This window comes from Apteryx rowi, unplaced genomic scaffold (genome assembly GCF_003343035.1).
Source record: "Apteryx rowi isolate R43461 unplaced genomic scaffold, aptRow1 scaffold_373, whole genome shotgun sequence".
In the NCBI taxonomy this organism is placed as follows: Eukaryota; Metazoa; Chordata; class Aves; order Apterygiformes; family Apterygidae; genus Apteryx; species Apteryx rowi.
Window position 1 is genome coordinate 73,584 of NW_020450230.1, and position 25,057 is coordinate 98,640.

At 35.3% G+C, this 25,057-nt stretch overlaps 1 protein-coding gene across 1 annotated transcript in view; it reads right to left on the bottom strand.

The window, feature by feature from the left end:
* The window catches only part of LOC112969900 (dystrophin), a gene marked incomplete at its 3' end in the record, with an annotated part of 817,409 nt that overhangs the window by 55,820 nt on the left and 736,532 nt on the right, over positions 1 to 25,057 (bottom strand). The window contains exons 53-55 of the mRNA XM_026073700.1: positions 22,078 to 22,198; positions 21,032 to 21,300; positions 760 to 906 (exon numbers count right to left, since the gene is read on the bottom strand). Of these exons, the coding sequence (XP_025929485.1) occupies positions 760 to 906; positions 21,032 to 21,300; positions 22,078 to 22,198 (537 nt within the window). The remainder of the gene's footprint in view (positions 1 to 759; positions 907 to 21,031; positions 21,301 to 22,077; positions 22,199 to 25,057) is intronic.

Genomic DNA, 25,057 nt, shown 5'->3' on the forward strand with positions numbered 1-25,057 from the left:
ACAGAGTAATCTAAAACTTTAGTGATGTATATGTTAAAAAAAAAAAAAGCGAAGTTATAAACTTTTCAATATTTATTTTTAATAATATTTATTTATTTTATGCTCACATTGATTTCATAATATATCATAATATTAATCCCTTTCTTAGCAGCTTTAATAGCAGTAACAAATCCTGCCAACTGAATGCATATAATGCCTTGTAATTTTGCATTTGATTGTAACAATGTGACATTAAAGGTTCCACTGCACAGCATCATTAGTCTGGCTGTGGAAGAAAATATTTAAAACTATTGTCCCTGAAAATTATTTAAACAAAAAGTAAAAGGAATAAAGCAGCAAAAGCAAACTATCTTAAATCAATCCTTCATGCACACCATAAAATCTCAGTAAAACATGGATAAGTCAGCTGAAAGAAACCATCACATGACACGTTTGGCAACAGAATTGCTAAATGCAACATATTGTTATTAAAAGGTAAACAAACTATTAAGTGTTTTAACTGTATGTGAGCTTTAACTGTATGACAAACTGGGTTAACTGAATTCTAGTTCTCGATAAAATATTCAAAGCACATGAAAATACAGCCTCTTGTTTTCTCATAGGAACACCATTTCTGAAAGTGTTTTTCAATACTATCTGCTGCTTCTTTCATTCCTTTAATATGGCCTTAATGCTCTTCCATGGGGAGAAAACAACTGCACAGACGGAAAAAATATTTACTTAAATGCAGCATAAAGAAAATGGTCATGGGAAGTCTACCTGTAGCACCTTCCACCTTGTGTTCAGGTCTTCCACACAGCTGAGATTATACTGGGAGAGCTGAATATCAGAAGGGGTGAACCGGTGAGCAAGTTCATTGACGTGATGCACCTTCTCTTTAAGAGGCACAATTTCTGCTCGATAAACCTGTGTGAATTAAACACAAACAAACATAAGCAACTACTTCAAAAACTACTGACTCTACTACCAGCTGACTAGTATAGCAGAGGTATCCCATGTCGAGCTGAAAGGAGGGCACATCCTGATCATGATACAGGCAACAGTCTTTTTATATAACTTAATACGGGCCTTAAGTCTCAGCGATAAGGCCTGGCATTTCAGAAGGTGATGATATAAATTAGAGCCTTGATAGCAATTTTTGGCAAGCTAAACCAAATCTCTAACCAGAACATCCACTGGAATGAGAGCTATAAAGGATGCTTCTTTCTTCTCTCATTTTTTATGTAGTATATGTTCCTCAGGGTGGACGGGCTGATAAATGCTGTTTAATATATGAAAACAGAGGCAGATCACAGTTCCCCAATACAGTGAATAAAGAAAGGTAATCAATGGTAAAACAGATAGATCTCACTGAGGTCATGCTCTTACCTCAGGTATCCTGTGCTTTACAAATAAATGGTTAGAAAGGGGAATAAAAACAAGAAAATAAAAAACCTCCTTGCTATGAATCCCAAACTGGCCTACATGCCTCCACATTTCAGAAAAACAAAAGAATGCACGGTGTAAGATAACCTTTAAAATTATGCGTAACAGCAGTCCAGTTTAGTAATTTTAATAATKTATGCGAAAACCAAAAACTGCTAGTTTCAAGCATCTTGATTTTAATAGAAACAACCTGATGATCATGTTTCCATGATGCATGTAAAAACATCCCCAGAGCCCTGCAGCATGGACCCCAGACACAGCACATCGTGACTCTAATGGAGAGAGGATCTTCCACTCTTCCGTATCTATCTTCTCTAAGGAGACATTTATAAATCTTTAACAAGGTAAATTGTGTCAAAATGTACCAATAAGACATTTCTAAGGGACAAATTCCATCATTTTCAGGAGCACATTAGGTAATGTGATTTCTGCACACAAAGGTAGGATAATTCACTTGCCATATTAGTCTGGCTTTCCAGCTCCTTTCTCTCAGTATTTTTAATACAGAGCATATGTGGTCTGCATCTCATTTTGGATGAACAAGAAACCTGAAATGATTACCTACTAATCATTTCACCAAAATGTGATGCAAACAACATTCAAAAGAAAAAAATCAATATCTGAGTGAACCGTAAGAATCTTCACACTGTAAGTAGCATTAAGACATTCATAGATATTAGAATGTCATGAACTGGCTTAAAGGCAAGCATCATGGAAAAATTGTCCCTCAAACTTCATTAAAGGTCAGATTTCGCTTCCACTATGCTATATAAAATCCCACAACATAAGGAGTTAGACTGACTTAAATGGAATTCATATGAAGTGAATGGCTATAATGATAAATCTGTAAAATACACAGACCAGAAGCGATGTGCATTTTGTAAAGATAAGTGTAGGGAATGATGCACATGCCATAACACGAGAGCAGTGGCATAGATCAAATTCACAACACACAGTTCTCTTCTCCATTTCACCAGTTTTATACCACTGAAACACAACTGATATTACTGGAAAGAATACTGATTTACAGTGTTGTGAGAAGAGTAAGGTCTGTGATGAAAAGGAAAAGATCTAGCATGTCTGTTTTATCCCACAATTATACATGTGCTTAACCTGATCATTTAAATCAACACTGGAGCTCAGAAGAACAACATGTTTTAAGAACAGGCATTTGTTCTTGGAAGATGAAGGCTTCAGTGACTGAAGATATATATATTATTGTCTGAACATGCAACTTGCAAATAGCTATTTTACTGTCTGCCAGTTTAAGTGGCCAAGGTTCTTGGCCATAGCACTGTGACTTATACTGGGGATGGTCAAACAGGCACCTCCACTGTTACTTTCCAAGATCGGAGAACGTCTCTTAGTCAGCATGACCAGTGCCCTCATTGTATTTATAAATAAGTCACTGTTAGAATAAATGGAAATCATCTGGTGCAAAGATCAGTTCCTGCACTACAATGCACTTTAATGCAGATTCTGCATTAAAGCAAGTTAATTTGTTATTAATTTGTATAGTAATACATTCAGGCTTTAATTGAAAACTTCATTGCTCAGGCAAAGCACACAGACTTAAGCTTATAAACCACTTGTTTTTAAGCATATAATTAAGTACTTGACTGATTTCAGGGCAATTATTTGCATCTGAAATGTTGACTTAGAAGTATTGGTCTTACATGAAGACTGACACAAATGATTATGTAAATCACATAATCATTATATCTAAATTAAGGGGAAATAGAAGAATCTTCATGATTAGTCAACATATTTTAGTGACCGCAAGTTATTTCACAGAGTGGGAAGGCTAAGACACATAAGGAAGTAACAAGCAAAGAAGTCAAAACATAGGAATACTTATGAAAGTATAAGATAAAATGTTTCTCTTTCCTTCCCCACATTTTGCAATTGGCTTTCTTAATTGCTTTTTCTGCTGCAACAATATTGATTTTTGCAGCATTATGCTAATTTTGCAGTATATAAAATACAATATAATTTTCACCATATTTGAATTTGATCCTCTGTATTCTATTATACTAAGCCTGAACTTTTACTAGCACTTTTATTAGTTATTTGAATCAAAACACAACAAAGTAACAAGAAAAGAATGCTAGTCAATACAGAGCTATGTAATTAATGCCAGTAATCTTACAATTAAAAACTCAAGAGAAAGAAAAATATATCCATATTAAGATCTGGCAGATGATATTGTATTATTAAAAAGGTCAGCCACTCAAAGGCTAAGTTAAGTAACGCAATTCATCAGGGACAATGTGTCCACCATTCAACATACATCATTCCTGAGGTAGTTTTAGAGTAAGAGAAAGTCAATGTGAATTCCTTTTTCTTTCAACAAGTGTTCAAACAATTTTAAGAAATAGTAATAATTTCTGTATCTTACATAATACTTTTCATCTGTAGAAGAAGAAATTAAGAATTTCTACTAGATTGTGATTTTCATCAGCATGATTGAAATGTTTTACAGTAATACTTATATTTTAATAATCAGTTTTTATATTTTATGACTGATTCATATTTCCATTATTTTTTTTCTAAATAAAAAATACTATATATATCACAGTTTTATATCATAAAAATGTGGAGAACTGTAGTGTTTCTAATTTAAAAACAAATATACATGGTGTGTGGTGTTCCACTGCCACAAGGAGACCTATTTAAACCAATTAAATTGCTCAGGATTTAAATGACTTCTCAGTGTGAACAGCAATAGGAGAAACAGCCCCAAATTATTTTCATTATGACTRTCCTTATGCAAGAAAGAATTTCAATAGTGTGTGATACTGTAGGTGGTAGATTGGATTTTAAATGATCCGTACAGTCCTGTCAGTGTTTTAAAACTCCTTGGAAAATTAGCAAGAACTCTAGAAGACATATACCGCACAAACCCTAACCAGCCAAATACTGCAAGTCTCAGACATAACAGTGGCTAAAGAGACCAAAAGTCCCTCTTGCCCAGTCCCTCCTCTGACAGTAGCCAATGCAGTTGCCTAGGGAAGAATGTAAAGCTCAGGAAAGCATGAGCTCCCGTGCTCCTTGCTAGACTCTTCCAGCTCACTGATTTGTGGCTTGGAGATTCTGGAGCCAGAAGTTATATTTTTATGTCATTTAGCTCTTGATGCTTTCTCTTCCATGAATTGCCCRCTAGCTTTTTGAACTCATGTAGGCTTTTAACATTCACAACATCTTATGATGAGTTTAGTATTTAGCTGAAGAACCATCTCTTTTTTGTTTTGTTTGAACTTATCACTTGAGACCTTCCCTAGAAGATCCCTAATTCTTCGCTCATGAGAGACAGTAATCAGCCATTCTTTGTTGAACTTCTCTGTGCCATTCATGGTTTTATAAACCTCCATCATATCTTCCACTTTTTCCAGCCTGAAGATTCCCATACTGGAATACATTTGACAAAATTTGGATATCTAAGAGGTAGGCATTTACATCTGAGCAAGTCACCCTATGTTCCCTTTATAGTCAATAGGAAGCTAATCAAGACAGGAAATTAAACAAAATGTAAGTTTTTACAATAGGATGATATGAATCTCATTCTAAACTCCAGCAACTAAACTGAGCAGATTTTCCTTGAGCTTAGGGAACTTTTGGAGCCTAGACAAACAGCTCACATGCAGACACCTGTCTGGAAGATGTGAAGTTAGGCAAGACAAATCCCAGTCCTATTCATTTATTCTCTCCTTGTATAGGAGCTTTCCATACCTTGGATCTAATCTGGAATATTCTTTTTCAGATTGAGGGACCAAAACACTGCACACAATATACAAGATGTGGGTATACCAGGGTCTTATACCATGGCATAATATTTTCTGCTTTGTTCTCTATTCCTTTTCCAGTATTTCCTAACATTTGATTCAGTTTTCTGAACACTGTTGAGTACTGAAGTGACGTTTTCATAGAATTATCTATAATAATTCCATGATCTCTTTTGTAGAGAGCTAAATGAGAGCTCATCACTGTGCATTTAAAGTTAGGACTGTTTTTTTCCACATGCACTGTTTTACATTTATCAACACTGTATCTCAGCCACCACCACTTTACTGCCAGTCAGTACTGTGAGGTCTTTCTGTAGCTATTTGCAATCTATCCTCGTCTTAAGAACTCTGAATAGATTTGTATCATCAAGATGTGTCACTGCATTATTCATTCTCCTTTCCAGCTCACTGATGTACATGCCAAACAGAGTAGACCTTCTGGAGCAGAAACAATCTCCCTCACTGGGAAAACTGAGCATTTATCCCTGCCCATTATTTTCCATCTTTTACAGGAAATAACTAACCAGATAATTGGTTATTTACCCACAGGAAGACCTTCTCTCTTATCCCACAGGAACCTAGTCTCTTTAGTTAAAGACCTTCTTGAAAACCTTTTGGAAATCCAAACGGCTTATACCCCTTATCCATGTGCTCACAGTTTCCCTTCAAGGCATACTAGGAGATGTAAAGCATACCTTCTTATACAAAAGCTATTCTTATGTCCTTCCCAGTATAGTCTTCCCCAGATTTCCTGGTCTGTAGTCCAGAGGTCTGACTTGGTGCCSTTTTTAAAAACTGAAACTACATTTGCCACCTTCCATTCCTCATTAAAAAACTAGACTTAAGCAAGAAAATACTGTTAATAGTTATTGTTGTTTCATACTTTAATTTCATTAGAACACTTAACTGAATAATGACCTGGTTCTGGCCATTTGTCCTTTAGATTCTTACTTCAAATAGCTTTCCTTATATTTCCTTTTAGCCACCCACCCTACTGAGTCTTATGAAAATCCTTTTTGACATTATGAACTTGCTTTCAGTTTCCAGTGTTATGTCTCCATGCTGTCTTCAAACATTTCACCCTTTTCATTCCTTTTAAGCAGGTTTCCTCATTTGTGTGTAATTTCCTTTCTGAAAAATGAACACCACTGTGGCAGATATTTTTTCTTTTTGTCCCTGCAGAGATGCTCATTTTTAGGACACTATGATCCCTATTATAATAGCAATGTTTTGAACTTGCACTGCTCAGTACCAAGCCAAATGTTTCCCATCCTGTTTGTGGCTTCCCTGAGAAGTTATTGCATGAAGCAGTAAATTTTGGTGTCTAAAAACGTAGTCTGAAAAGCACAGCCCAAAATGATATTTATTGTAATTTATGTTCTTACAATCTCTTCCTTACCAATTAGTATCTTGGTGGTTCCTAACGCATATTCTATTTAGGGTTGGAACTTCAACTCCAAAAGGATTTTAGGTTAGTTGCTGATACAGTTAATTCATCTATGTGACTTGATTCTTAACTTTCCTTAAATACAACATTAAGCCTGCATTGGCACAAAGCTACTCTGTCTTTCCTGTATAGTTTGTAACTTGGATATTTTAGTGTCCCACTACTTATTTGTTTCCACTTATTTTCTGATATGCATACTATATTTCCTTAAAACCAGATGTTCTCTTTCCCCCATGTTATTTCTTAGTATTCTAGAATCTCTCTGGTATTCTTTAACCCCAAATGATAGATTTCATTGAATCATACACTTTCCACGCTTATCAGTCTCTCAAAGGGTTTGAAGGCTCTCTTAGAATGTTTTAAGTGCCAGCAGATTGGTTTCTTCCATATTCTAAGAAAAAAAGTATCTTTCACCATTTTTGTATCAGAACAATGCAAACTAACTCAAAATAAGTTATTTGCAGATCATTTTCTGTATACTTTCCATTAAATTTGCTTGCATTTTGGGTATCTTGTTGAAAGCTAGCAAAAAATCACCACCTAGCCCCCATCTCTTTCCAGAATACCAACCCTATTAATGAAAATTTCATGGTTTGTTTAAACATGGAGAGTTTGCGGGTTTTTTTTAATGTCCTTCTTCACATATTTCACATGCCATATTCTTCTTTTTTTTTTTTTCAGTGGTCCCTGATATATAGAAGAACACTGAATACCTCTTTGGAAGGCTGCCCAACATTCAGAAGAGAATTAAATATAAAGTACTAGAGTCACCTAGAGAGATGGTATTTGTCAATGCCATGAAAAGGACGTTTTTGTTTAGGATTTATAAATCAGTTTCTTGAAATCTGAAAGGAAATTCAGGAATCATTTGAGTGAGAGTGCAAATAAATAGTAAACGAGCTTATTTCAATAAGAATAGTGATATTATATACTTTGCTAGCTTCAGGGAGTTTCCATCACAAAATTCGTAACTGAAAATTCACTGACTATACACTTCACATTTTCAATTTCTTAACCCCTCTCTCCCTCAGTCACATGTGCAATAGCTCGATAACAAGTCAAATGCAGAATTCAGGAATCCAACCCAAATTAAATAATCAAGTGCCTGTAACTTCTGGTCCACTGGAGTTAATGGAATTGTGTGACTAAATCCCACTATACCACTAGGAAAATACACCCTGAAGAGGAAGTGCAATCTCAGAAGAGTGCTTGTTCCTTGTGCACAGAGAAAAAAAATGAAGTAAAATACAGGCCGGTTTTTATTTATTTTTTGCTACTGCAAATTGGCAGGGGAACATTAAAATCACTTTTTGTCTTACTACCTTCATTCCTACTGATCCCAAAATCTACCAGATGTGACTCGATGCAGTCCAGAATAGAGAACCTCAGTGCCTTGTCAGAACAGAGAGCAATTATGCAGCTGAGAGCAAGAAATGCTTAACACTCACTACACCAACAAAACAGTCATAACAGCGTGCACATACTCAGTCGCATATTCTCATGTACATCTCAGTAGTACTGAGACTGAGTTTAGCTGCATTTGTCTGAAAAAATATATTAAATAAACAGATACCATATAGTAATCATTTATTTGCTTTTCATTTATGATTTTCAAATGCATTCGCTACTCTTCTGTCTCCTGCTCATCTGAAATATCTTTGCAATGAAAAATAGCTTGGGATTAGATTTATGCTTTGTGCTACTTTTGTCCTTCTTCTGAACAACACTGTGAGTCATGTTTACAAGTTTAGGAAAATCTCTGTTAGATCATGTGTAAACAATTATGCTTCAACTATCGAATAACATTCACTTTCCACTATCTTATCCTGATTCTGAACCTATTAGTAAGGATCAAGTCTCATTAACATTTTCCCACAGATGTGTAAGGAGAGGCCATGAACCTCAGTAGATATGCAGTAATCCCTTCTCTTGTTGGAAAGGGAAGCTGAAGGAAAGAAAATTCATTTTACTAATGCACCAAATGTTCAAAATTTTCAACACCAGCTTCTGGAAATGAGTCTCTATCTTTTCCTTTTTGTTATGGATAGAACAGGCACAGATGCCTGTCAAAGATGTTAAAGGCAATTTGATTTAATCTCTACCTTTTCTTCTCAGATTTTATTGAGTGGCAACTATTGCAGTTATTAAAAGTTTGCTTTGAACACTATACAGGTTTGCTTTGAACACTACATGGGAAATCACAATTGATCCCAAAGCTAATTTCTCAGAGATACTCTATGCAGGACTTTAGGAGATAGTATCCCCATTCACAGATGTTCATTTATACAATGCTGAACCTGGGGAATTTGAAACATTTCTTAATTATTATCCTTTTAAAGAGGGAGAAAGAAAAAAACCCAAATAATAATAGTAATTTGAAAACCATGATGTGCCATCTCTAGCTTTCCAGCAATGGTATTTCACACTTAGGCAGTTCACATCTAGGCTTTATATAATGGCATTAAAATATCAACGCAGAGTTGGGCTATATGTTATCGCTTCCATACTTAGAAATAAAGGTATTTTCACTTACTAATAAACTTTTCAGGAGGACACAGGTTTGGGCATCTATGAAAACTGAAGGCTAGAACATAAAATTCTTGCTTTTATTAGTGATCACATATACAAGAGATTCTACATAATTTTTTTGTGACATTATCACTTGTGAAAATCTTTGGAAAGTCACATGCACTAAGGAATCATGTTTTCACTTTCACAAAACTCTAAAGAATTTTCCCCCAAAATATGCAATGAAAATGAAAGAAAAAATCAACTGAATGCTAATTAAAGTAGAAAAGACTAATGAGTAATTAGCAAACAGGTCTGTCATCAACCTCTTATCTTTGTGGGTGGGTAATATGGCTTTATTGTATTGACAATTTTGCAGATGGGTTATAATTTAAGAAGATTTATTCAATTATTATAACGTCATTTAATTTGAACATAGTACTTATTTTAATTAATTCTAAAAGAGGAAATTATAAATTAATTAATTATAAATTAAGCACCAGATTCAGGACTCCTAAAACAAGARCTAAGGTTGTTTTCACTAACATGAAGACTCTACTGTCTTATATGTTCCGCCATGACTGTTTCTGATGCTTATTAAAATGAAGAGGATTTCAAGAAACGGCCAACTGTGCCTTCAGAAGAAAGACTGTTTTCCCTGGTCTGTGAGTGGCATCACAGAGAGCAAAGTGGCCTCATGCCAGCCTGGCTATTTCTTAAAGAATTCCCTTGTACAGAAGAGTTTCCATTAGCACAGTTCCGTATTAATCCCAGTTTCTCGTAGTCCGCGAAAGAGACAGAAATGCACATCTGGTAGTATAGTGAAAATAAGAGATGATTTTGGGAAAAAAGCTCTCCTGTGTCTGATGAACCGGTGGCATACAGGGATTTTTTACCAGCCGCAGCTAAATTGGAGCAGGATCCATCTGCACAATAAGGTGAGGCTTTCCTGTCTCCAGGCCACAGCAGGTTCCCAGCACTGTGGAGCCTTCGTGTCCAAACAGGGAAATAGGTACGGGCCAGAACACAACAGCTTTCTGGTTTATATTTAAAAGAGGACGAGGTAGAACAAACCCTCACATTCTACCCATGACAGTTTAACAGCCTCCATTTTTTTCATTAAAATGGGGTCTACATCTTCTCTGATAGGTTTAATGTATACTGATTCAAGATTCAGGGAGACCCAGGTTTGTCAGCTGCTAGTTCAATATGTTGCACTTAGCTTCCTTTTAAACTCACACTGTATTTTTATTTGATTCTAGTGCTCCTGGGGACAGGCACTGTTGAAACAAAATGGATTTTAGCTGATTTGATTTTCCATCCCATATATTGTTATAAACTCAGAAATGACCGAGGAAAAATGCACCAGAGTAGAATATAAATTGGCTTCTGGGATAACAGTAGTGAACAACAGAAGCTATCAACTGAGAAAGAAAACCAAATGTCCTTTAGCATTTCCTATACCATTCTGAATTCTATACTTCTGAATCTGAAAAAATATGAAGTTCTTCAAAAGTTTTCTTCCTAAGATTTGGAAAATTAACTGAGTACTTCCTTAAAAGTAAGAATAATAAAATTTGAATAACACAAATAAAAAAAGAATGCCATGTATTAATTTTCATCTTTTCTCATCTTTCAAAGGGAAAAGCCATCATCTGGAGCAAGGCCATATTTAAAAGGAAGACAGGATTTAATTACGATGTCTAATTTAATAAACAGATGCACACTAATAGGGGAGATAGTAACAAAGTGATATTGTTTCAAGCTATCAGGATTGTTATGAATTTTTGACATTTTTTTTATCAACAGCTGCTATGCAGTTTTGCAATCCCCTATTTCCTGAACTAGAGACAGTCTATGCTACTGCCATGTCATTATTCTGAAAATTTTGTTCTCCTCCATGGAGGGGAAAAAAGAACTAATCAAATTCAGCCTGTAATTCTTTCTGTTAGGTCAACTAAAACCACGAAATGGCAAAGCCTATCACTGTCAAAATGCTTGTAAATAGTTCTGCACTGATTTTTCCAGGTAATCAAAGTCCAGCCTCAGTTACTTTGTGACCAAGAAGCCAATCTGGCAGCGAAGAGACGCAGTGCTCAAGAACTGTAAGTAACTTGAGGCTTCTGGAAGCGTAATCTGAAAGTTTAACATGAACTACAGGAAGCACACAGAAAATATAGAGGAGTCTTTACAAATGAAAAATTTCCTGCAGTATCGTTGCATTCAGTATCACTAAAGCTAACAGTGCTTGAAAAGGCACAAGCTCATGTCCCTGAGTTTCAGTCAAACCTATTTTAAACCTTCAATAGCAGATTATCTATCTTTAATAATTAACTGGTAAACAATGTATATTAAATATATACAAACATAAAAGGATAAATCATCTGTGTTCCTTACCAAAAGTGCTTTCAGGTAATAGAGACTCACAGGAGTTCTCACTGCCCTGAGAAAATAGTTACTACAGAGTAAATCCCTACTGTGTTGTAAGGCAGCACAGTAGTCTGCAGGCATCCTGCAAACATGTAGTACTACACAGACAAAAAAAGAAAGCAATTTAAAACGGAAAGATTGCAACAGCTGTATCCTGATATTACAAAACACCTGAAGCTTCCTGACCTCAGCAGGCAGACACCATATTCCAAAGCTCAAAGGAAAAGTAAGGATTCCTCATATGGCCACAGAAAAGCTAGCTTAGATTTTACTGAGACACAGATCATATCCTGACGCTCAACTAGCATTAAAACAGTTCAGATAAGAAGCCTGAAAACCCCTTAATATCTTTCGAAATGAAAAGCATATTCAGATCAAAAATTTTTGTTTTCTCCTCCCTACCACATGGAATATGGCTTACCTGGAATATGCCAACACTTCGTTCATTTTACCACATAAATATTTCACAGTGTTTAGCATCATAAAGCTGATAATTATGATTTTCAGCAAGGTGGACAAAATTTAGAGCTTAAGGCCAAAAGGAGTTATTACAGCCCATCAGTCTCCAGCCTGCTGAAGAATTCAGCTCAGACTCTAAGTGTTTCACTGAAAGCTGTATTTTGCAACTCCTGAATTACTATTGTATCTTCAGCCTCCATCTTTTCATCACCCCTATATGAAGCTGGAGGAGGGGGGGTAAAACCCCAAGCCCTGAGGTGGAACTTCCTTGCCTTCTTCTTTCTAATAAAATCACCCTCTATGTYATCAAAAGAGAGTATTCTGTTCTAAATGTAGATATTAGTAGAACTTAAGCTAGAACAACTCAGTTTTTTAAGCTCATTCAGAAAGAAAGAATGCTAAAATAAAATACTAAAAATGAGACAAATAAAACCAAAAAAAATGAAATGGGTCTGGGGTTTCACAGCAGCGCCGGCCACAGGCTGGGCCTGTGCCCGGTGCAGTGCACTCAGGCTGGAGCCCCCTGGGAGGCTGCTCTGCCACAGCTGGAGCAAGAGCAGGCTGTGGCTCTGGGAAACGAGTAGCTATGCCTCTCGCTAAAACCAATGAAAACTGTCATTCTTAATCATCCGGATAATCTAACCCAACTAAAATAAAACAATTTGTAGGTAAAAGCTAAAGAGAATAAAAATAATTTGAATGGCACTGCTGTCTGGACAAGTTAGTCTCACTGATTCAATTGCCCTATTTGTAAAYTGGGGATAATACTACTTCTATTGCAGTTGCAGAAAGAAACTGAGATTAACTCATACTATTTTGAACACGAGAATCACTATGAAAGTGCTAAGTAGCAGTTATAAGGTTTTATTATGTGTTAACCTGGGACAAAAAAATGAAATAAAACTCTATTAGGCTTCAAATATATAAACATTAACATGAGAAAAGTATGGTACAATGTGTCATTGATAAACAATTCCAGCCAATCTAACATTMATTGTATTCCCTACTTCAAGCAGTCCCTAAATAATCACTGTGTATCAGCATATGAGCTTGATAATTGTTTTGATTTTGCTCATTGACTTGCCTATGCAGTAGTAAAATTATCATTACAGAATCTGCACACTTCATAGGTACAACACCTGAATGCATCCCCTGAGTCCTTAATAGTGATAAGAATAGGAGAGTCAATGTTGTAAAAAAGATTTCATTAAAAAAATAATACCATCAGATTTTTTTTTATGGAAAGAAAATTGCCTCATCACAGAAACCAGACAGCATTAAAACCCATTTCTACCTTTCCTTCTCCCTCTTCCCTCTTCTCTTGTGCCTCACTTAACATACATGTCTCTGGTTTTATACTCATCTCTGGTATGTCCTTTTGCTTTACTTAAGAACGTTTCAATAGCAGATCACACATAGCTGATCAATGTGAAACAGAATTTCTGTTATAAGTAGTCCTTGGAGATATTTTTTCTCCCTTTAGCCACATACCTTCCTAAGCCATACTTGCTTAGGAAACTCTGAATAAAACAGCCCTACAATAAAAAGGAAAAGGTGACTACAATTTTAATACTTTTCTTCTTGGATGAATATTTACATTTCCAGGATAGTACAGAAAGAAACCTTTTGAATGGAATCACAACAGTTCAAGAGCATCCCTGATTTAATGTAGTGTCCATGAATGTTAACACCTAATCATCAGACTGGTATCTGTATGTCCTGTGCTTACACCGCAAATGCAATAAAACACAAAAAAGCCATGTTAAATGCTAGAGTCTGGCATGCAATGGCTATGCCACTTAGGTTACTTAAACATCAGTGTTTAATGCTACTTCTAAAAGCTCAAGTCCATTCTTATTTCAGATAAACTGATAAAGAGCAATCTCTTAAAAATGTTCTGGTCTGACCTCAATTCTGAACTTCAGAGACATAGAAAGACAGACAAGTCTTTAATACATGTATTAGTCAGTTCTCTCAGCAGGCTATCAGAAACCAAGATCAGAGACTACCAATATCTAAAAAGTCAAATTGGGCCTGCAGATGTACATGTTGAGCTCCCACTGAAATCAGCAGGGTGAGTCCACACAAGGTAAAATTTGGCTCTAAATGACATCTGCTGATCTAATAATAGTATGTTCTACCAGAGTGGGTTGAAGCCAGAAAAGGTTTCAATTTTTACTGGTCACCTTTTTCTTCTTTAGAGTTCAGTCGTTTTTCAACCCTTCTTAGTGTCAAGAAAAAAGTTTGTAATATTATTTAGCCTAAGGGTCTGTTATCGAAGGGAAAACAATTACACTGTTCTATCGATATCTGTGTAAATACATTTATGCACAACAATTTTCAGGTACATATTTATATCCAAAGTACTATTTGTTTTGGCCTTGCAATACTTTTCTATAAGAATGTTAATATTTGTAATACAGAAAGCTAGATATTAAGATACCTAATATAATCTAATGTAAGAATAAGTCATCCAAAAAATAGGATATTTTACAACAGAATGCAACAGATGGAAATATCATTAAGAATAAGAATGAAATTAATTATGCAATAAATTAGACAAGGTAAGTTTACTGATTATCAGTGTCCTGAGAACTTTCTTTGAAAAATTGTTTTTAACTATTACATACACATAAACACACAGATGCACATATACACATACACACAGATGCACACTCACAAACACATGTATGATGTGATCCGTAGATGATATGAAAAAATCTATATAAATGCTAATAAATCTCTCTTAAGTTACATACTGGTGTCCACAGTATAGGGCAGACCACAGCTCAGCTTATATCAACCAACAAATACAAGCGTTTCTCACAAATACTAGTCACAAAGCTATGACAAATGAAACAAAAATGTGATAAAAATATATGAAATACTTCATTTCAGATACATTGTACTGCTACCATGAAGCTTTTCTGTAAAGTTGCTTGTTCTCATTCTCCTTTCAACTGAACTTTAGTCTATAGCTTTTATTTTTCATGAATACCAGCAGACTTGTTTTATAAAAATCTTTATCCAGAGTAGTCTCCTACTTCAACTCAAGTCAGACCAGGTAGGCTGCTATGAGCACATGTGCACATGTGAAGAATACAGCTGATTTAGTGAAATCTGAAGCAGCAGGAGCTCATGTCCTGGTTCCTTTGCTAAATTTTCCCGTATTTCCAGGGGCTTACAGGAGACCTTGTAGCACAATATTTGTGATTCTCAAGACAACTTATTAAAAAAAAAATCACTTTTTGTTTGTTCTTTGTTAGCAGAACAACATTAACATTTCTGTACCACAATGATGCTACTGTTCCCTAACAAATTGTATAGTCAAGGGCACTCTTAATTTTAAAGACTACTCTAGGATTTCACTTCCCTGCCTGCTCATCATTTTCTTATTACCCCTGAGGAAGAAAGAAAAGAAACTGACACTTTTTGCTTAAAATACGTAGGATGATATGGATAAAAAAAAATGTAATTTATTCTCCATAAAACATTTCATTGTAGTTAAAGTGGTGGCATCTAAGTACCAGATCAAAATTGTATAGCTTTGTTATTGCAAAAATGTATGGGCAGAGTGATGGTTTGCTTTACATATTTAAAATGGGCTTAGTTATGGGTTACTGCCCTAACAAACTCTCCAGTCTTTTGTGATTGATTACATGGCAACAACTAAAGCAGATGAGACTTCAGATCAAATTTGCATCAGTCACAAATGCGTGGTTACTATATATTAAATAACCACTCATGATTATATTTCTTTTCATGGRAGAATACAAATTAACTCATAAACTGTTAAAATGAGATTAAAAGACCATGAAACAAGACCGAATAACTTTCATCTTCAACAAAATAAGAACCATAGCAGAACTAACTTAAGCAGGTACAACTACATGATGAAGCACTCCATGGTTTTTAACTCAATATTTAAAAGAAACCTTAGAAAATTAAACTTGCCTCCAACAGTGACAACAGAACAATGCTATTGAACGCTCTATTGTATAAAATTACATTATTTAGAAATAAAAATGCCATGCCAGGCTGTACAACCAATTAGGTGATGTGTTGAATACTCTTTGTTGTTTTACAACATCCTGAAAGCTGATTCATTAACAGATTCAATGCACTTTGACTATTGCTTTCATCACAGCAAACACTACAAAATTTTAAATTTACAAAAATATACTTATAAGTCAATATAAATAAGGACATCTGCAGGTTGTCAAAGTGTCAAAGTGGATTTAGACATACAAAATCTGCATTTTATATTTTTTTAAAAGAATATAGCGTCCATTAGCAAAGAAAGGGAATGTAGAAAGATCTCAAAAGGCACTGTAGGTGTAATAATGTCATTTTAACTTACAGACCGGGCTGTAGGAGCTCTGCTGACTTACACAGACAAACCCTCACTCTACTTTCATATTAGCATAAAATTAACAGGATCATGGACATCACACTACAGTCTGCTCTAGCATGGATCCTGTATTGCTGATATTTAGCTGGCTGGAAGTTCGGCTTATTCAATACATCTTCCAGGTAATTACATCTTGCATAGTTCCTACAGAGCTATTTAAAATTGTTCTCCTCACAACCAGTACAGATCTCATTTGCTAGCAGTGGATGAATGTGGATTATTGTCTTGTTTTCAGGTGTCATTCGTTAATTCTTCCATCTGTGACCTCTACTAATTCCTACTAAAAATCATTCTTTCTTCAGGAAGGACAGAAGATTATCCTAAGCATTCTAGGCATTACCTAAGTATCTCAAAAACTTTTTGAGGGATTTTAATCTTTTATTTTATTGTGAATGAGAATACACGTTAGAAATTCAACAGCTCCGCTCTCAAAATCTCCACTGAAGGCAGCTCTCAGCACAGCTCCTTCACAATAGCCCTGTAAGAGTCCACTTTTCTGAAACACTTCTTTCCAGCACAGCAGTAGCTGAATATTACCAAAATGAAGTACAGAAGAATATAGAAGGATTTGTTTTTTCCTTATGAGCTGCCTATGCTTATTCAGTGTCCATTAGTTCAGGTTGCTGATTTAGTATTAAAGTGTTTGTAAGAATACAGTATTTTAACCTTGACAAATCTATTTCCTTTCTTTCTGTGACCACATAAGAACACAACTGAAATTTAGCCAATTATTTTACAGGGTTGTCCTACTTTTTGTCTCATTTAGAGAAGGGATGCCTAGGGACAAAAGGATTGAGTGCACACAGAAAATCATTTTGGAGTAGACGACAAGCAGGCCAACCCATTTCTCATCTGTGCATAAGTACAAATTCTGTTCAGTTCACAAATTAGAAAGATGTTTCAGGTGGACACTTTCCAGTAAACATTTGTCAGCAATACGAAGTTGGCCACAACTGTCAATTATGCTGAAGAAAGCCTGGAATAAACAGCATGTAATTCAGGCCTGACAGCTCAGAAAAAAAGGATTACTTATACAGTGCTCACGTGAATTTCTCATTGCCCTTGCTTCATAATTTTGTAGAAAAAAAATAGTAAAAATTGTGTAATAGGCTATAACAAGAGAATTTAAAAGAAAACTTACAGCCTCCATGGAAATATTTCTTAAATTAAGTATATTAAAACCTATCTTCTATATGCAAAGTTCATAGTCATTCTGCAAAGCTGCTTTATTCATAACCGTAAAGGTGAATCTGCAACAACCACCACCAGCTCTAAAGAGGTAAGATTAAGACTTCTGTGAAACCTGCTCACAGGGAAATACAAGACTCATCTCTCTAAATTCTGCTCTGCTTTTCACAGTTAACAATCATCGCATTGAGTCAAGGTGCCCTCTTTATGTGACAATAAAGGAGAACAAATCATTCTATAACATAATGGAGCTACTTGAATATACGGCTACACAACTCAGTTTTCATTTGGCAGGTGTTCTTGAGATAGATACTCCTATTTTAAACTAGAGAAACCATGGACACCCCCTCCTGTTCTTGACTTTATTTATTTTACAGTGGCCGAAAAATTTTCATAAAGGAGCTCTGTTCCTCCATGGAGTCTAAAGGCTCTGCTGTTCACTTACAGTGCTGTGCATGTCTGAAAAGTGAATTGCTAATAACTGAAGCAATTTTATGCCAATAGTGATATGGGAGCATATCACTAGCATAAGTAATTGCTTTGCACTCTGTTCTCATTAGCATGTTGGAGTAGCTAAACTGCCTTTACTAATAAATAAGCCGTACCATTAAAATTACAATGCCTTCACAGTCACAAAATTCTGGGTATAGCACCCCAAAATAGCAGCTTCTAGTTTTTAAAGGATTTCTCTGAGCCTAGACGTGTCAAAACCAAAAACTTCTTCAGAGGACTCCTGTGAATACTCAACAGCATCATTTCTTTTCAATATTTCTCAGCAGATGGCTGCAGATGGAGAACAGATATCCAAAGCTACAGCCATCCAAAGATCGTTGCACAATAGCAGCATAACTATAATCAAGGTTTTGGCTGGTATCAGAGCAAAAGAGGGTGGTTTTTTGGAGAAAGAGCGGAAAGGTAGTTCTTCAAATAAGAGCCTACTGAATGGATGAGGGAGGTATTACTGCATATAGGAAGACCAGGCAAAGCTTAATGTAATGACTGAGGAGTGGTGTGATGTCAGCCTAAGTGCTCTAGTCAGTCTGAAGGAGAGGATTTTATGGTATTGACCAACAAATGTCACTGTAGAGAGAAGTAGAAATTCAAGGTCATACCTAAAATATGATCTGAGCTACAATCAAAATGATCACCCAAAGTATATGAGGGGACAATTAATAGATTCATTTGGACTAGAGATGACCTTAAGACAGTTATGTGACAATGTCTGGATTTAAATGAACAGACAGATATGCTTGGAATAGAGAAAGCAAAAGATGAAATTGAAATGCAAACATGAAAACTTTTAAGGGAAGCACATACTGTACTTTACAGTTACAGAAATTATGGTATATGATTTGTAACTTTCTAAAAACATATTTCACTCTAAGAAAAAATACAGATGTCATAAATATGAATAAATGAGTGAGGTAAAACCTAAATATACATGTATTAATTTATGAGAATAGGTTTCAAACTGCAGACACAATTGTAGCTTTCTTGTTGGTTATCCATTTCAAAAATATGATTACATTGCCCAGCTAGTATATGCATCTGTCTTTAGTACCTATGTTGGAACTGCATTTCTTTAGAGCAATAAACAGCATTTAGGCAACACATTTTGAGACAGATACTGTACTTTTCAGACATTTAATATTATTCAACCCTTGGCCTACTGCATTCTCACATTACCCAAGCTGTACCAATCATCATCACTCAGAAGTCGATGGAATTACAGTGTCACTTAAGTACACTGTAATTGTCAAATATGTTATGAAAAGTTATAGCTTCTAAGGACTGGAAAATATTCTGCATGCTTTTTTCATTTACCATTTAACTGATGGTCTTATGGAACAAAATCTCTTGTTAGGGCCAATATACATATATATTTTAAGTAAATATGGTCCAAATGAGACCAAAATCAGGGGGTAGGTGGTAGGTCTAATTTTAAATCTTGAAACAAAATTTTTGGTTTCTGCCTGTCCCTAATATTAAGACTTCAGAAGGAGTAAACAGAAATCTATTATTAGATATTACCTCAGGATTTCATATGCTTTAAGTTTTCTTTTTATCATGGCCATTATTAGAATTTTATTCTGTTAGTATGACAGATATTGTTTTCTTCTGAGCTGTAACAGGATTCAGCACTATAATTATGGAGTCAATCGTTATGGTCACAGCTTTAGAACTAAGCAATATGCTGTGTTTTCTAGTGAAATCAGAGATTCAATTTTTCTGTTACCTAAGAAGAACTGAGAACATCTTTTTCAAAATTACAAAAAAATTTCCATGGGTATAATAGAAGGCATTTTCTGAGAATTTACAAATAGATCTATTCTGTTCATTTATGACCTTAAATGAAGAAAAACAGATTTTGCAGCTAACTGTTGATCAGCACCAAGTATTTTATTCGTTCTGTACACTGTTTGTACAGGACACCTTAAAGTTCTATGTGATTAAAACTCAAGGACTTTTTTTTTGTATAAATTGCATTTGATTTTTAAAACCTTTTTTTTTTTTTTTTTTTTTGCCATTAGTCATTCTATTTCCTCTTCCTTATATCCCAATGTTCTTGTAGAGAAAATAATAGCGCAGGTCTCTTTCAAACTGACTGATGTTTCCCATTGACGTGGGAATGGAACAGAGGCACTTTGTTCTTACCAAAATGGCAACCACCTCTACTGTGCTTTAGCTGAAGGGATTCCTGTGGTATTTAGAAAGTCTGGCCATGGCAGTCATGTTGAAAGAGGACAAGTACTCATGAGTTTCTCAACAAGCAATGATTTTATGAAACAACCCTTGAAAACAGATGATAAGCATTAAGTTATAGAAAATAATGACACTTTTTCCAGGTGTTTCATTTTTTGAAACGATCTTGAGTATGAGGTCAATTTGTCTAATAGGACAGATAGAAAATACCCTCAGTGTGACTGAACAGCAACAAAATCATATGCTTTATTTAAAATCTACTCTACAAGTACAGACACAATTATGTGCTCATCATGCCTCCAAAGTATTACAAAGGAAGGCATTAATTTTGCATGCCTTTACCATATATTCTCCTATCATCTACTCTATTTTGATTTCTTTAGTCTTAACTCTGTATTTCCTGAGTTAATAGTAAGTGTGCTGAAGGTATTTACACATTCCTGCAGCGTTTTTTTTTAACCTATACTATTAAAATATATTATCAATTTTGATTCCATTCCATTTTAATTGCAGAAATTATAAAACTCATTATATTTTCTTTCTTTTTTTAATGTAAAGCAGTGTAATTAGGAAGGTATCATTTTTTTGATGTTAAAGGTTAATTCCTGATTTTGGGGTCATGCAATGAACCAGTCAATCCTATTTTATGCTCAAAAATACTGTTATACCAAAACATACCTTGACTTTTTCTAAGTGATCCTGCAGAGAGTCAATTAGCAGATCCCCCACTGGCTGCCAGGATCCCTTGAACACTTCAGCCTGGCGTAGTTTCAGGTCCAGCTCATCCATTGCCTCTTGAAGCCCCTGCAGTCTTTCGAGGGCGTCATCTATCTTCTTTTGCCAATCAGCAGAATTTAGATTCAGCTTATCCCATTCCATTTTGACCTCATCTGCTTGCCTCCGGAGAAGTTTAGCGACATTCTGGGCCCTTTTCTCAGGTGATAGCTCTAAATGTGAAATTCAACAGGCTTTTAGGGCATATTCTGTCTTAAAAGATAAATAACTGCCATCTGGGTAAGGCTAAGAAGTTCAAAGCTCAGTAAGAAACTATTCATAACCAAAGACAGCTTATTTCAGTAATGTACACTAATTTGAAAATCCCTCAACAAATTTAAGTCTTTCTGTAATACAGACCACCCAAATATGCATTTAAGTACTTAAATGTATTTTTAAACTTTCCACTACACCTTGCATGTTTGCCAGCTCTATCCTGATTCAGCAAAATAGTTCTGCACATCCCTAAACATTAACCAATGTGAATCTTTTGCTAGAGCTGAGTGGATCCGGGAGCTTTGCTGAATTGGTCCCTCAAGATTCAACGGACACTTTTGATCTGCTTGACACCTGATATACAGTTTCTAAACAAACTGCTTACTTCTGTAGCTTAAACTACAATTTGAATTTTAGATTAAACTGCAGCTTTCTTCAGTCAGCATTTAGGCTCAGATAGGTCTACAGTTATAAACAGGCCCAGAAGGGGCCCAGAAGGTTTAAAGCTAGTTTCAGCATCTACTTATAAATACGCATATCTATTTAGTTCTGCAGTGTTCAGCAGGATCACCAAGGGTTTCTTTCATCTATATTTTTAGCTCAGTTTCTGAATACTGGGATTCGGYTTGGAGTGCATAAGGACTGCTCTCACAGAGACAAGCAGCATTTGTTTAATCACTGTTGGTCATCACTGAACTTTATAGCAGTGCATTATTAGAGCTTTCTTCAATTACCTCTCGGCTCTTGATAGAGCTTCTCCAGTCCCTCAACAGGCTGCTCTGCTGGAAGCATTCGGACCGTCTCAAGCGCACTCATGATAACAGGCTCTTTTGTTTTCAGCTCCCTCTTGAAAGTCTGTGAGATGAAATAAAATATCATAAATGGATACATAATGAAATACTGAGTGCTAGCCCTTGTTTTTGTCACTTTAAGAACAAAATTTCCAACCACAGCTTCCATGTGTGTTATCACAAGTAGTTGCCAAAAAAAATGTAAAGGAGATAATCGTCAGCTTTTGGTTAACCTGAAATGTTTTCAAAGGGGCGACTACACTGGCAGCATGTTGCAAAGCACCCAAGGTTGCTGATTAAATCATTCACTGTGAGAGGGACCCCTTTGCTGATTAACGTCAGAGTCAAACTCCAAAACCTAGCTGGAAGGGACAAGGCTTCAGCTGGCTCTGTACTGAACAGCACTGACATAGCAAATGCTTCTTGAGAGAAAGATTTCCCACAAYGTGATGGAAAACCAATGTGTCTCACAGCTAGCACTTTGCTACTGCTGCTGGCTACTGCTATAACATAAGGGGGAAAAATGAGTAGCAAGAAAAAAAAATCCAGCATATCCTCTCCTTGCTGTTACTGATGTAGCTGCAGCTTTTCTGAAGTTAAATGAACTGAGGAGATTTCTGAAATGAAGAATCAAGGCCAAGGTGAAAATTTAGAAATAGAGTCTAGCCTACATCTACCGTAGAGCTGGCTGTAATTTCAGTGGGAAACATGCATAAAAATTAAAGGGCAGAAAGTAGTCCTTATGAAGTAGTTAATTCCTACTTCCTTTAATGGGTATTTTTTAATAATTTCCATAACTTTGTGCTTAACATTGCTCAGTAGTAAATTCTGCTCCCTTTTCAAGACAACTCTATTTCTCCCTTTTTGTCTCTCTTCCTTTTCTATCATGCTTTTTGGCACGTCTTCTTTCTTGTCTATTTTTGTGTTTCCTATTTGCATTTTTCTTTCTCCAACAACAACTCCTACTACTACCTCTGTTCTAATCTCTGTTTTTAAAATGTCCATCAGTGAATTTGTCAAGGCTGGTACTTGAAGCTTCAGTAGGCTACAGAAATTATACACAATGACATTAAGAATACGAGACCATATGAATCTCAGTTTTATTCAAAATGTGAGTTGGTAGGTGGAGACAGTTCTGCACTCTCTCACACCGAGGTTTCTTTGGAACAATTTCAGTGTGCTCTTTTCTTCTTTAAAAGAAAATTTGAGTCTACATATGATATATGAATATGACACATCATACATGATTTTATGATTCTGAATCCAAAATGTTGGCTGCACTATTATGCAGACAAGAGCTAGCCTAAGAGTCACACAATTTTTGGCATGTTGTATTGAATTTATCTTTATCTTCTTTTACACTGTTTTATTCCAAAATTTTCTCCTCTGTTTATAAAACAAAACTGAAGGTATACTGTTTTCAAGCAGCAGAGTAGTAAAACATGAGAAAGTAATAATGCAATGTAATATACGAAATAATACTGCAAGAAGGAGAGCCATATTTCATGAGGATTAGGGATTAGAAAACTCTTTTTACAACACAGGAATTATATAGACTTCTTACATAATAAATTCACCAATTTAGTTAAATTAATTATTAAACAAAATCTGGGTTACTATGCAAACTAATGAAAGATCACAAATTCAGTATTAAAAAGTTCATTACACTTTGAATTATATTTGATATTGAATGCTAGGTACAGAGAATACCTAACAGGACTAATAACACCTGAAGTTTATAATGTGAACATTCAGAGGTAAAAATTCTTAATACGTTTCAGGTAAGCAAACTGAAGCAAATAACTACATTATTCTATTACAAATATTTAAATAAACTGTTTAATAAGTGGTGAAGAACTGGTCAGAAGGTTCTTAATTATGAAATCAGGAAAAACATTTAGTAAAGTGTGCTTTCTTGAAGGAAACAACATAGTGAAAAATGTTAATTTTGTGTCATGGACATCAATGGGACTGAGATCCTTTCACAGAGAATATCTGCCATCACACAGGAATCTATTGCTTGATGAGTATCYGTGATAAATGTTTTTAAAAATGATGTAATGACCCGTAAAAATGACCCGTAAGAGTCAATGTTTTGATTTCCACAAAGAAAGAATAGTACTGTATATTACAAGAAAACTCCCACTGGACACTGCTCTATGTAAAAACAGAATGAGGTTACTCCAGAAGTAAGATTGCTTAACTTAGATATTTTTAGACTTAGAAATTTTTAGAATTCATACTTGACTCTTGCATAAAGTACAATGGAAAGAAGAAATATAATGAGGCTTTTTCATGCCTCTAAGCAAGGAAAATCTATTCTTTTAATTAGCTTTTGTGTCCACTTCATATTACACACGCTGTCCTGCTAGAGTACAGCAGGTCTGCAGCTCAAGTAGCCTAACTTAAAATGCTCCCCCATGAATTGGGAGTTTTGCTCTCATCTGATAGAGCTAAAAGTGACATCAGTAGTCTTCCCTATATGTAGTTTTGATCTGTAAACTTCTACAGAGTGAGTTAAATATATTTCAGTATAAGAAATAAAAAAGGAGAGAATTAAAAAAAATATGAGTCTGAAATGGTCTTAGGTAGCACAGAACAGCATTAAAACTAACGAATGTTCATTTCACACTATCCCATTCCAAAAGGCATTCTCACAATTTGAAGATAAAGCCAGTTTTACTGTTTTTTTTGTTTTGTTTTGTTTTGTTTTGTTTTGGTGAAATATGTACACTCTACCACAAAAGAGCACAAGCAGCAAAAATGACATTTTCTCTTCTTTTGGAAAAAATGAATTTACCCACCTAAAGCCCTGACAAATACATGTCTATAATAAGCAGACCATTATTGATAACAGAATTAGCTTAAACAAATTCTAATTTACAACTAATGATTTTAGGCTAATTTTATTGAATTCCTTAGC